General features: G+C 34.7%; 1 protein-coding gene across 2 annotated transcripts in view; it reads right to left on the bottom strand.

Moving 5' to 3' along the window:
* Positions 1-13,994, bottom strand: part of LOC118743335 (serine proteinase stubble) — a 62,110-nt gene that overhangs the window by 12,308 nt on the left and 35,808 nt on the right. For both annotated transcript variants that reach the window (XM_036475935.1, XM_036475934.1), the window contains 2 exons: positions 11,187-11,363; positions 370-957 (listed from right to left, as the gene is read on the bottom strand). In XM_036475935.1, coding sequence (XP_036331828.1) covers positions 370-957; positions 11,187-11,363 — 765 coding nt within the window. The remainder of the gene's footprint in view (positions 1-369; positions 958-11,186; positions 11,364-13,994) is intronic.

The raw sequence follows: 13,994 nt of genomic DNA, 5'->3' as shown, positions 1-13,994 counted from the left end.
GCGATTGGAGCGCGCATACACCTCGCCACAGCCTGAAATGAAAAGAAGAAAAAAAAATAGTGACGCTATTAAAATTTCATAAAAATTTACATATTTTATTACGAAATTTTCCAAGAAAAGAGAGTGCAATGCTCACAAACCGTGAAATACAGAAAATATCAAAACAAAAGTGTAACGAAGTGCGTAAGCATTCAAGTGCGGAGTTGAAGTTATTTACATACAAAGGTGAAAACTTTAAAGTGAGATTATAAGTGAGTGAAGTAAATATCAAACTTAATACATAAATAGATTCCCTTCAAACAAGGCAAGAGTCCAAACAAAACAGTGAAAATAATGAAAGATGTAGAAACGTCAAAACTGCTTTGGTACCCGGCACTGGTCGATAAGTGGTTCCATCAGAATAAAGGCCGCCACCGCCGCCGCCGCCGCCGCCGCTATTGTAGTCTTCTGCCGCTTCGCCCGCATTCAGGTCCAGCACGTTGCCCACAGCAAAAGGCTGTGGATGTGGCAGCAATTCATGCGGTCCACTTTCTGCCGAATGCGCGGGCGGTCGCTCCAAATCGAAGAAGGTGTCCAAGTGATTGGTGATGCCAGATGGCGAGGCGCCCAAGCCGAGTTGATTAGATTCATGTTCCCAACTGCTCGACGCCGCAGCTGTGCCACCGCCACCACCTGACGGTCCAGGTCGGTAGATGTGCGGCTTGTATGGCCGCTTTGTGGCATACAACGACTGTGTGACTTGGTACTGATGATTATTGATGACGGTGGGGTAGTGATGGAGCGGCGGGCGTGAGGAGCCCAATGTGGTGTGTGCGCTGCTGCTGCTCTGTATTCCGTGGAGATTGTGTGCTTGCGTGAGTGGCGAACTGCTGCTGCTGCTGCTGCCACCACCATGCAGATAGTGTTTGTTATGGCTGGCCAGGTCGGGATAAATGTCATGCAGGTGTATGATGTCACCTAGATTGGCCGAAGCGTGATTATACATTTATGTACATATAGATATGTTAAGCGATAAATATGTATGTATTGTATGCATGTTTGTATGTCGCTATTTGTAATACATAAGTAGATTTATAACAAGCGCAAAGTATCTACAATTGGTTTGCAGAAGCTTCATCATTGCATAAAAATGTTATACATTTTTTTGTATCTTTTTAATAAAACGGAATAAAGCAATCTAATAAATGAACTATTCGAAGAGACTCATTGTTTCCCTTTATATATGGAAAGTATAAAATGCCAGCTGCAATTCGAACTGAAGTTCTCTAAACGAAAAGCGTATTCTGCATACCAGCTCCGCATGTGACATTCCTTTGATTAAGTGTGTTCTTATCATTACTTTGTAATTTATAGCCATTAGAGACCAATCAGGAACTAATTGATCAATAATTATACCCGTAAGGTTTGATTTGAGACCATCTTATCTAATAATAATAACCGCATAAAACCAGTTGTGAGTAAGTAATGCCGAACTGTACCCCATTGAAACTAATCTCCGAATACTTTTTTACAGATTAGTTGAACAATTTTTTACAGGGGTACTTTGTATATCTGTTTAGTTATCGATGAATCCGTCCATATTTAATAGTTGTGGACACAATATTACTCCTCTTAATAACTGTTGAAGTCGATCTCTTTGGCAATGAAAATTGTGTATGAAATTGAAGGATTTCAAGACTGAAGTTGGTTCCTACAGGGCTGCAAATGGAAATCATTCACCGAACTTTGTCTAACAACATAGGTTCTAACATTAGCATCGCCCGTGATGCCAGCTAGGAGTTTCAGCGTAGAGTGACACTTGCCAATAGGTGCTGCTTTGCGTTCAGTAGGAAATTGGAGAACAGAGCTTTTCCGTCGGCAAACAAAAGTCACAATTTATATATGGCATCGAAGAGTAGAAGAAGAATTTGAAGTAGTTTTGAGAAATAATTCTCTGCATGATCTAGGGCGCCGTTTGCGAATATGGACATGGTGAAAGCGGGGGTTCGATCTTTCACTGAGTGCAGATTTGCTTTTTAATAGTTTTACCCTTTTTTTCAGAAAATTTGAGAAGCGAAACTGATAATTCAAAGGCTCTCCCTCTCCTAAATCCTCGCTTCAAAATTCCTAAGTAATTCTACTGAATTTACAATATACGCACATTTTAAACTTTATGCAAAAATTATAAAAAATCTGCAGCGTTTCAGTTAAATTTTTAACAGTTTACTCAAATTTTTTAGAATTTTTTCGAGTATGCAGTTTAATAGCCCATTACACATTAAATACAGAGCCCTAACCGCCAAAATAACGTAAGCGACATTTTTCTGAAAATTTTATTTTCGATGCAGAAATATTCCTAGGGCATCTAAATGTATTTCTGCATTAAAAAGAAAATTTTGAAAAAAGTGGCACTTACGTTATTATGGCGGCTAGGGCTCGATATGTTTTTTTTTGTATGGAGAAAAATGCGTCATGCAGTCAGAAAAAAAATTATTAAAAATCAACGCGATTCTTTTGCTGTTTAAAACTTGCACATTATTATCCTGGAATTTAATGGGCTATTAAACTGTATACTCAAAAAAAAAATTCTAAATTATCGGAATAAAAACTTGAAAATTTAACTGATATTTTGCAGATTTTTTATAATTTTTGCACAAATGAAATGTGAATTTATATGGTATTTGTTATATAATGAGCTAGACCTTTTTGAAAAAAAATAAACATTAAATAAACAAAAAATCGCCAAAATTGATTCAAATTTATTTAAAAATTGATTTAAATTTGTTCGCACATAGGCTCTTTCAAAGTTTAGAATGTCTCAGAAGTGAGCTTTGGTTTTGTGGATTCTATGGTTTAAATTGAGAGGGCATTTGACTTTTAATACTTCATAATGTCTACCATTAAAATACAATTGAAGAGTGTCTCAGAGCGTAGTACTGCAAAGGCACGAGAAAATTTTTACGAGTTTCTTTTTTAAATGCAGATCTCGAGGTGAACTGGTAGATGATAGAGAATATCTAAGCTGGCAAAAATATAATAAGGGACATGACATGAGTTTTTGCTATTTAATGCTTACATAATATCATTTGATGAAAAACAAGAAAGCGCGATTTTATGTAAATTAAAAACATTTGAACAATTGAAACATTTGAAACAAATTGAACTTTTTGGGCTGCCAGAAATTGCAATGCTCAAAAAAGGTATTTAGTTTAATCTAAGACATAAACTTTAGTTACAATTTCTAGCGATATTTACTTTACATAGCTTTGTAGAATATTTTTGGCTTGCGCATGTACCAATAAGTCTAAGGTATGCCTTATTTTAAACAAAAAACAACAACAAAAAAACATCCCCAAGTAGTGAATGCATGCAGAAACGCTTAAGATCGAGAATAAAAAATTGTGTAAAAGATGATAGTGTTGCGGCTTAAAAGTAGACGTAAATATGCAAGGGTACTGTAGAAAAAAAACTTAGAGTATATATTAAGGATATAAGCAATCAAGTAAATTTGGATACGCTCACCATACATCCGAATTAGATGATTGGCATAATGGTTAATTTCTTTATTCCGAGATAGATTATATCGTCGAAGTATTTCGCGTGAACGCTACTTCCTGTTATTTTGTTAGAGTAAACAAGTATTGTACCTCTAAATTTTGCACGAACACCCCAATAGCATCAGAAATATAGATAAGCTTTTTGCTGAAATACCGGCAGAAAAGGACTTGGCACTGAACAGTCTTACCTTTTTCAACGCTTGTATTTACATAAATAGAAATTTATCCGCTTTGATAGTAATTAAGCAATAAAAACATGACTATCTTTGACAGCTTACAGCCCTGCATGAATTATGTATACCTACATTACCGTTCATTTGGTTTGTAGGTTACAAAGGTCTTACGATTAGTGCCTGTGACGAATTTGCCGTAGACATTTCTTTAATGTGCACTCAACCACAAATTCATATCCGGACACATTAAATTAAATAGATGTCAACGTAACTTGCACTTTCGGTCATTCAAATGGGCGGGCCTTACGCAAATGCGAGGAACATTAAATAATGTGTTAAATAATAAAAAAAAAAACTAGAAAGGAGAAAAACAAATAATTGGAGTCTTTTTTGGTGAGTATAAACTTTTCCTTACTTCCACAATTGTGTTTTTAAATTAGCGTGTTTATGTAAAAAATAAAAATAAAAAAATAATATTCCACCGCAAACTAAGGAAAGCCGAAAATTGTCACAGAGGTTACGAAACTGTCAGGTTAATTGCAGAGATGGTCAAATTGTTGTGTCATAATAAATTTGCTTGTATAAGTATGTATGTATGCAAGTGCAGGCTGGGAATTTCGTGTTTTAATTTATGGATGAACGCTTAAAAAAATGTTGCCATCTTGATTGGCGTACGACAGGAAAAGACAAAAAAAAAAATGAAATTCTTCGTACACATCTAAACCACAACCAAGACTTTGCTTGTAGGTATCCCAGAAGCTTCGTTTTGGACTCATTTTAAGCTATAAGCAATTCTAAAGAAATGGTGAAAATCAGGACGATACTCTGCAAACAAATATTCTAGAAAGTATTTCATTCTAAAAATATCCGAAAAATTGAAGCGAAAACATGGAAAGCGCTACCAAGTTTCACTTTAGACTTAAATAAATGCGAAATGTTAAGCCAAATACTTAGCAGCATACTTTATTTGTTTTATAGATGTTTCCGCAATAATTTTTTTCTTTGTAATTTTTGTTGTGTTTAACATTCGCGATATGCCTGTTTTATAGTCTAAATTCATGTTGATGGTAGCGTTGTTTTATTTATTTAAATTTGGTAATTCTTTTCTTTGCATAGTCACAGTTACAGCCATAAATAAGTTCACACTTCAGTGCCGCAGACAATTTCATTAAGGTCTCTGTGAAACTTCACCGGGGCGCTTCACCTTCAATGCATTTTAGTTTGTCTCTTGCTTTTCACTTTTTCATCTTCTCGAACTTTATTTCGTCAAGCATATATGTACGTACATATGTATTCAACAAAAGTCATAAAAAATAGCGAAAATTCCCAGAAAACTCCAAAGTTCACTCACACACACCAGCACAATCGTGCATTCATTAACCGGAAATGGCAAAGTCGAAGTGAAGAAGAAAGTGAAATTAAAAGATTAAACCGCAAGATTATTGGCGTAAAACAAAAAAAAAAAAAGATTTGTGAAAACCCAGACACACGAAGGTACTGCCCAAATGTTTATATAAATATATGTATATATATGGAAATAAGTAGATATGTATGCACGTCTGGAAAAGTTGTTTCGTAACAGAAATTAATTCGCTTCCGCTCACAAGTTAGTGATTTTCTATGGAGGGCAGTGACAAAAGCTTTTGGCATAGTTACTACCTAAAATTGGTTTAACAGAGGAAACTACATAAATTAGTTTTTTTTTTACAAAATATAGGAATGCATTTCTTTTAGCGCACATTTTGGCTAACGAAATAGATCTAGAAGATAATTATACTGCACGACAATAGAAAAAAAAACAGTCACAAATTCAGTATGGCAATGAGTAAAGAGGAATGGCTCTAGAATATTGCACCACCTGCCGTTTTGTCCCTAAAAATTCAAAAAATCACAATTTTTTTTACAGTGTATTGAAGTTTTCCTAATTTGATCCCAAGTTGATCTGAGTTATTTCAAATATCTCGTATAAGACTACATTTCCCATTAATCTTCACTTTAAAGATCTATAGCAAAATTTTATTGCGCATATTTTTGCGGAACGTTTTAATGCACTAATTCTCACCCGTGTGGGTCGTTTTGACCCTTGTTTTGGGTCAAATCTAATACTAATTGAAAATTCTCCCACCGCATGTTAACCTGTTGACCTTTACTTCTAATCACAATATAATTATTTAATTTCAGTATCAATATAAATCCAGTATGGATGCCGTCACAAAATGTCGGATTACATATATTTTCACAAACCTCAAATAGATGATCAAATACGGCACCTGGAGAAGGTGCCAGCAAGAATTTGTAATTGTCAATTTGGCAGATTAATAATAGTTGAATACGATTTGTGTTCCCTCAATTTAAAATATTGGTAGCGGAAGGAGATACTACCCTGCCCACCTTTAGTTCAGACACTTGATATATTTATGCTTCAAGGTTGTATGAACTAAAAGTGTGAAGTTTATGAGGTAAAGGTGGGCAGGGTAGTATATAGTACTATAATCAAGTTTTGTTCGATAGCAATCAATTTATCCTATATCCCAACTTAAACCCTAATCTTAACGCAATGAAATATACCTAAATACCGGGCCTTTTGCATAAAAGTGCGCTTATGCTCAGACTCAACTTTGGCACTGATGAATTGAGCTTAAGCTCAATAATTTGTAGGGAAAATCGAGTCTGAGCTTAAGTTAAATTTTTGTGCATGACGTCCAGTGAGTTTAATAAAAAATACAGGTGGGACAGTCGAGTCAGGCACCTAAAAGAGAGATTAAACCCTAGACGCTTCATATATTTTTCAATTTATAAACTGTTTATAAAGCTACTTTATTTTTTATGAATAAGGCCATAAGAATGTACTTCCACACTTAAAATAAGCGAGCTGCATTAAAAAGAACTTTTAAGCGATTGGATGAATTAAAATTTTAATTGCAGTGGCAAATTTTATCTGATGATTATTCCAAGAAAAATAGAGAAATGTTTGAATTTTGTATTATGTGGAGGCATCATGCGGTTGTGGTTATTTCTTGTTTCCGAAAAATTTTGAATACATGAATTAAATATCTTTGGGGGGATCTTTTTTGGAACTATTTTGGAAAGCGAAAAACGTTCTGAACCGATCCGAAGAATTTGTAGAGTGCCTTGCCCCTGAATTTGCCCATTGGCGATATAGATTCTTGTCTGAATAGATATATACATAATGCAGATTTTTAATTCCATGAACTAAAAAGAAAACGAAACAATCGAAAAATTCCAACTTTTTCGGGATGAACAAAAAAGAGGTCTTTGGAAAAAATTCACTGTAACTTGCAATATAAATGTAAGTGTAAAATGAAATTTTGAAGGATGTTCTTGGTTCAACTAAAAGTAAGTTTGATGCTGTAGAGGAACGGCTTTGAGTAGTTTAAATATTTTGTTTAGTAGCCAGTTGTTTGGCGGTAATAATGTAAAGTGGCTTAAAACATATTGGAATACCTTAGGGATCTAATAATATAAATTAATGTTTTTTTGGCATCCCAAATCAGGACCCTCTTTTAATTGAGTAGGTACATTTATGTTCCGCTGTGTACAGGCCAGTTAGAGGTAATAATTCATCCTAGGCACGGACACTTATCTTAGTAAGCTGTTTGAACGATAGAAACTTTCTTGACGTTGACAAAACTTAGCTATGGGAAATATATGGGCTCAGGATTTTGCATCGTAGGGGCAGTTCAGGACCACTTGCAAAAGCCATCTCAGTTAATCTTTTTAACGCTAGAACCCATCTACTGAGTTCTGTTAAGTCAAATATTAGTTAACAGTCTTGGTCTACTTCATTATGGCCAGTGGCTGTTTCGATGCTGTTAGATATCTTTGAGGGAGACGTCGAATATTCCGCATGGCTCCGATTAAATTGACCTAAATTAAGATTTTTGCACAACGTTAAAGAGGCTATGACATAGAAAAGGTGAAGTAAGAAAATCTATTATGTGGTTTTTATTAATAACGCCGGTAGACTATTTCAAAAATGTTTTTATTCCTCGGAACCTAGGCTGTTGCGGTCATGTAAAACCTTGATTTTATTGACCAGTATATTGGTTAAGCGCTAATCAAATTTGGTCAAAATTTTTCAAACCCCAGATGGACGTGTACCAGAGTGCATTATATTTTTGCAGGCCATTCACATCTACTCTTAGGTCTGTATTGTGATTTTAACTGTTTTAGTATGCAAACTTCGAAATTGAAAATGCTTTAAGCGCAAAACGTAAAAAACTTTATGTTGGTTTCTTAGTCAAAAACAAAGCCGCTCAACAACAACAGACTCAAGCGAAAAAATGGAAATGCCGCGAATCATCGGAAAACTGCTATGGGAAGACACAAACGCAAGCATACAGCGAAATAAAACTCAAAAAGCAGTTAAAGTAGAATGAAATAAAAAAAATTATCCTAAGCTAAGCAGGCGGCAGTTCAGGAAAATATAAACAAATGCAATAAAAACAAAGTAAATACATGTTTAGGAGTAATATGTGGGAGTTATCAGAGCACAACGTCAATACACGGAGCATTGTTGTTATACTTATAGTTCGCCATTGTTTTTTTTTGTTTATAAAGCGCGCTCACTGTTGGTATTTATTTATTGATATTGTTAACTTTTGCGTTGTTGTTATCGCATACATTTTCCGTTGGTTTTGTTTTTGATGTTTGGTATTTACTTCGCAAGCACACTTAATTTTACATAAGGAAAATGCTGTGTTTTAATGCCAAAGAAATCGAGTAAAAAAGCATAAAAAGGAGAGTAAGTATGTGGCAATATAGAGTTTAAAATCGGCGCTGCCCAACGGTGAACTGCAGACGTCACTCAACTGATGGCAGGGGTACTCAAACTTTCTGTGAGCTTTGGCAAATGATTGTTAGGCTAGTTTTGATTTTTCATGGATGTGGACTTGAGTTCGAAGCGTATTCTGCTAATCCTAATAATATCATAAATATGAATGTTTGTATGTACCTTTGGATATTTGGGTGTGGACCACGCAATAAGTACTTAAATGTCTTGATTGAAACTTTGGACATTATAAAGGCTACGGCCTGGAATCGAGCATAGACCACTCTTTATTCCAAATAAATATGGGGGATGAAGTATATTTCGATTGGTATGGAAACACCTATACACGATTTTCAAATTTTGTATGGATACCGTATTCATATATATCTGCTCATTATTGGGTAAATAGAGATGAGTTTGGATCAGGGGCGTGGCACCTCCCATTTCCCTGAAATTTAAAATCAGCTTTAACAGCCCAACGGAGGAGCTCAAACTTTCCGACCGCGGAATAGAATTATCGTAAAAGGTTACATGAAATAAATATGGTTTACGCCAGTGTACTGAAGAAACCGCTTTTGACAAAAACTCATGTCGAAAAACGATTGCTCTGGGCAGAGCAAAATAAAAACCGCGACTGGACAATTGGTTTGGTCGGGAAGAGGATGTAAAGTTGTGCAGAGGCCCGTTCAAAATTCCGCAAAGGTTCACGTTTATGGTTGTTTTTCCGTAAAGGGCTTCGGAAAGTTATAGTGCTTTACTGAAAACTTGAACGCGTCAAAAATGATCGAATTGTATGAAAAAAGGCTTACTGATGTCTGCTGAAAAGCTCTATGGAGAAATAGTCTTGACTGGGTTCTACAAAAAGACAACGATCAAAAGCATCGGAGTCGCCTTTGTATAGAGTGGAAACAAAAAACAATGGGGTAACAACAATGGATTGGCCATCCCAGTCCCCTGATGCAAATTCCATAGAAACAAAAAAAAAAATAGACAAAAATAGAACAGTTGAAAAGTGTACTTAAAAAACTTACTTTACTATCAGAAAGCTGGAAATGGAGATGTCAATCCATATTAAATAGTAATGATGATTAGACAAGCTATTAACTTAGAACTCAAAGCTGTTTATAAAATACGTTTTAAAATAGATATTGAATTTGTTTGTAAAATTGACATTTATCACTTTTATTTATGTTTGGATTTAGTGAAAAGACTGTAACTTAGAAATGTTTATTAATAATCTTAACTCCAAACACAGGCATGGTGCGTTCGACTTGGGGTAATTCATTCACTATGCAGTGTTATTTGTCTGATGAAATTTTCTAAACAATTTTACAATTAGTTCCCACTTTTCCATTTTTAGACATATCATCGCCTGGTGCACAATATCTCGCATCCGCCAAATGGAGTACCTCTTATAAAATTTTACAAAATGGGATGGCATATTACTTTCTGCCGAGCGTTTCTCAGGAGAGGAAGGCGTCATATTTAGAATCGCTTACAATGAATCGCTAGATACTAATCACTTTACCCATTCAAGAAATTTTGTCGTTTTTGCTTAAAATAAAAGACTTCTTAATAAGACTACATGAGTGTGGTTACGATGGCGTAAATAGCCTGGGAGTTGTATAAATTATATAGGATGCACCATTCTGGCCTGATAAAAGGGTTAGAATGTTTCGACGACAATGAGACGTCAGATAAAATTAACTTACTAACAAAGATGAATAAACGTATTTTCGGAGCTCACGTTTTTGTCTCCATTGAATATCCAAACGAATTTATAAACCTTGTTGGAGATGCCTGCAGCACTTTATCAGGATCTCATTAAAATCACAAAAATAGATCATAATTTATTCAGACTAACTAAATTTATCATTGCTTGGTTCAATTTAGTCGATATTGTATCACATTTTTTTTTTTTTAAAAAACATCCTTCTGCTAAAATAAAAAAAAAACAATGTTCGGGAAAAACTGATACTAAGAATTATATTTGAGCTCGCACAGTTCTCATATGTTAGCAACTAGTATTGTGGACTTACACTTTATCTAATTACTTTATCCTGTTAAACAATTTCACCAGCACTTTCTTTTAAATCGTCTTACTAAAGCGGCGAAATAAAAAAATTGCTGATACAGGCCAGAATATAAAAAAGCGCAGAGTGGCTAGAGATAGATATGATTTTTTTTTTTTTTCAAAAAGTTTGAGCACATCTGCTGTTACAGTTCAAGCACCCGCAGCCACCTTCAAACAGCTGGCCACGGCTGCGCATGTGCAATGCATTGACTTAAAGCGAGCAGCACGTTGCATGCACGCTTCCATTGTACTACACAGCCAAAAGCATGCATATACATACATACATATATAAGTATATATATATAAGTAATTGCTGCAACAGTTGTCATTTTCGAAACTGCACTGCAACACTGAACTGAATTAAATTTATTGCGCAAAATTATTCAACAAAATTATTCAGCGAAATTACATAAGCGCAATTCTTCAGCTATTATAGCATTTTACAAGGCATAAGCGTAGGCATTTACATACACATTAAGAATGTCTGTTATGCGATGTTGCAAAATTACTTAAAAGGCATTTACATAACTTTTTGTTCGTACTTTGCTTGTCAACTATTTTTTTGTTTGTTGCATATAAGCGTCTCCCACTCACTTGTGTCTTCTACTCACTTGTGTTATTCACTTGACCCGCATGCGTATCCTCGGCATCGAGGTCTTTGTCCACACAGCATGACCAGATCATGCCGCCCGAGCAGAGATCAACCGGCTTACCGCCGCCCAGCACGCATGAAATGGAGAGACCACACTCGAATTTGTGTCCACGAAAACGACAACTCTGCGGAATCACTGAAAAGGAAAAACAAAAACAAAAAAAGCGTGGGAAAAGAAGAGAAAAAGAAGAAAAAGAAAATAAATTAGCCAATAGAAATTATATCGCTCGTATAAAGCTAAGTAATAATAATTGTAAAGTTGTGTTGCATGGATGCGTAGTAAAGTTGAGGTGAAGAAATTATGAAAAAGTAGCAAAGCATGCGAAAAATGATTTTAGTGAAAATATATCAATGTACGCGTAGATATGCGTCATTTAATGTAGTTAGGGTGCCGGCAACAAAAGTTCAAATCAGTTTTATATTTTCATTTGAAGATATTTGTGACAGTATAAATATTGATATGCACTTAAATTTTTTTGGCAGATTAATAATGATGTAAACGGAGGATTCTTTAATCAAATCTACTGATTTTTTAAGAGAAGTTAATAACTTCATTGACAAGGATTTAGGAGGTGAACGATCTCGTTATAGCGTTGTAGAAAAATAATCAGTAATAAAATGAGAATTAATAGCAATCGTTAATAACCAAAAAGTTTTCTTTTATTGCTCGCATTGCAACCGCACTTGCATCACAGCAGTTTTATTGATAACAATAAACTTTTAATAACATCTTTCGTAATAAAAGATGAAAATTAAAAGCACACATAGCTTTTAAAAGCAATGACAATTTCAAAAAAAAAATTAAAATTTTATGTTTTTTCATAAAGAGAAGTTTATTCAACTATCGCAACTTATTAACACCAATAAACAAGAGTAATTAAGGAGGAGCCCGTTGTTTTTATTTTGGGAATGAAAAAATGAATTTATGTCTTCCTACTTGTTATGATATTTGATCTACTTGGTACAGCAAAATGTTTGGGAACAAAGTATTTATCTAATAAAATGAGAACAAGTGAATATTTTTAGACTTATTTTCTATTTTTTTTTTTGTAAATATAACCCAATGCCTAGATATTGTAGTTCACTGAAATGACCTCGACTTGCATTCTAGTAGCGGTAAAGTCGCTTTGGTCACTCATTGATCGCAGTATAGGTGCGTCTCACTGCTCGAAAAAGGACGCGCTTAAAGGGCTCAGCACTTGCTTGCTTCCCGAATGGCTATAGTCCAATGGCTTGAGATCTGGGCTAATAGATGGCCAACAGACCGAAAAAATGTACTTTGGGATCTTATTTTGTGTCGATTTTGACCTATTAGCTGGAGAGGAGTTTTGCTGAAACCATCAAAAATAAGTGGTAGCTGGATAATGGCCATCTTGAAGCCTCGGAATGAGCTCATATGAATTTTGAGATGGCACACCTATTTATGTACCATCCCTTATAGTTCTGTTTATTTAACGTTTTTTCGACTGTGAAAATGTTCTTTTGTAAGTCTTATATTTAACAAAAAACTTAAAAAGATTTACAATCTTTAATAATTCTAAATTTTATAAAATTTTTTGAATTAATTTATTCAACAATCAACCAAATACTGAAGAGAAAAATATGTCAGTAATTTCAGTGGCTTCCATGGACGTCGCACTGATTTTAATTTTTTTTTATATGTTGGAAAGTATTCAGAAGAAGAGTTCATAATGCAGTTTTAGATACATGAGTTATAAATTTAAGCAACAATGAAAGCCATTGTTTTGGTCCCTTAAAGTCGGGATCCTCTTTCAAAGGCTGATCTGGCAGACACAAGCCAAGATTTTTGAGCTTACTTCCAGAGGCTAATTCAAGGGCATCCTATTAAAAAGCTTCAGGAAATCAAGGACTTTTATTCAATACCCCATATTTGCACTTTTCACGAATATGAGATTCTGATATAAGAATCCACCTAACACTTAACTGTCATCGGTGGTATTCATGCTGACCTTGTGTAGTGCTTGACAGAAGAATTTACTATTAAATTGAAAAGTCAGAATTAACATGAGTGATGCCAGGTAAGTCCCAGATGGGTTCTAACATTACAAAGTAGTTTAGAATATAAGCCCTGGATATAAAAAATTTAACATGCTGTCACTTACTTACTGATTTGGAGAAATTCTAAGTTGCAATACATTTGGACGAACATTAAAAAAAATTTATTATTTTTTCGATCATCAAGGATCATTTTTTGCTGAAAGGGAAAAATAACCCTACCCAAAAAGACGTACAAATACTATGCAGACACAAGACTACCAGTTTAAGAAACTAAAAAGTGCTTTTCTAAAGACCGTTGTGGCCGTACCAATACAAGTCGACCAAAAAAGTAGTCCTATCGCAATAAATGGCCTATAAAATTAACGAAATGATATTCTACATTAATATGTATGCACGTTTTGTAATTGTGAACGAAACATTGGGGTTACCGTGCATCAAAGTAGGAGAAGGCGGATATGTCTACCAACCGGGTCCTGGTCACCGTTTCTTGGCAGGCAAGCGGTGGCATTCACATCGATTATTTTTTTTTGTAAAAATGTCAAAATTGTCTAGTTTTTCTGTTGAAAAGTTAAAAGGAGCAAGCTTTGGAGTAACTAAACTACAATCCGCTTTCTCTCTTTATTGAATTCTGCCCTCGTAATGGTAAATGGATCTCAAAAGCTTATTTAAATTAAATTTTTAAGAAAGAAAAAATTAAAAACAACTTTTCTTTTTCAAATTTTTTTTTAGACAAATGTTTGTTATGCTA

Source organism: Rhagoletis pomonella, unplaced genomic scaffold (genome assembly GCF_013731165.1).
Source record: "Rhagoletis pomonella isolate Grant_MI unplaced genomic scaffold, Rhpom_1.0 Rhpom_scaffold_00007, whole genome shotgun sequence".
Lineage (NCBI taxonomy): Eukaryota > Metazoa > Arthropoda > Insecta > Diptera > Tephritidae > Rhagoletis > Rhagoletis pomonella.
This window is presented reverse-complemented; position numbering and strand designations above follow the sequence as displayed.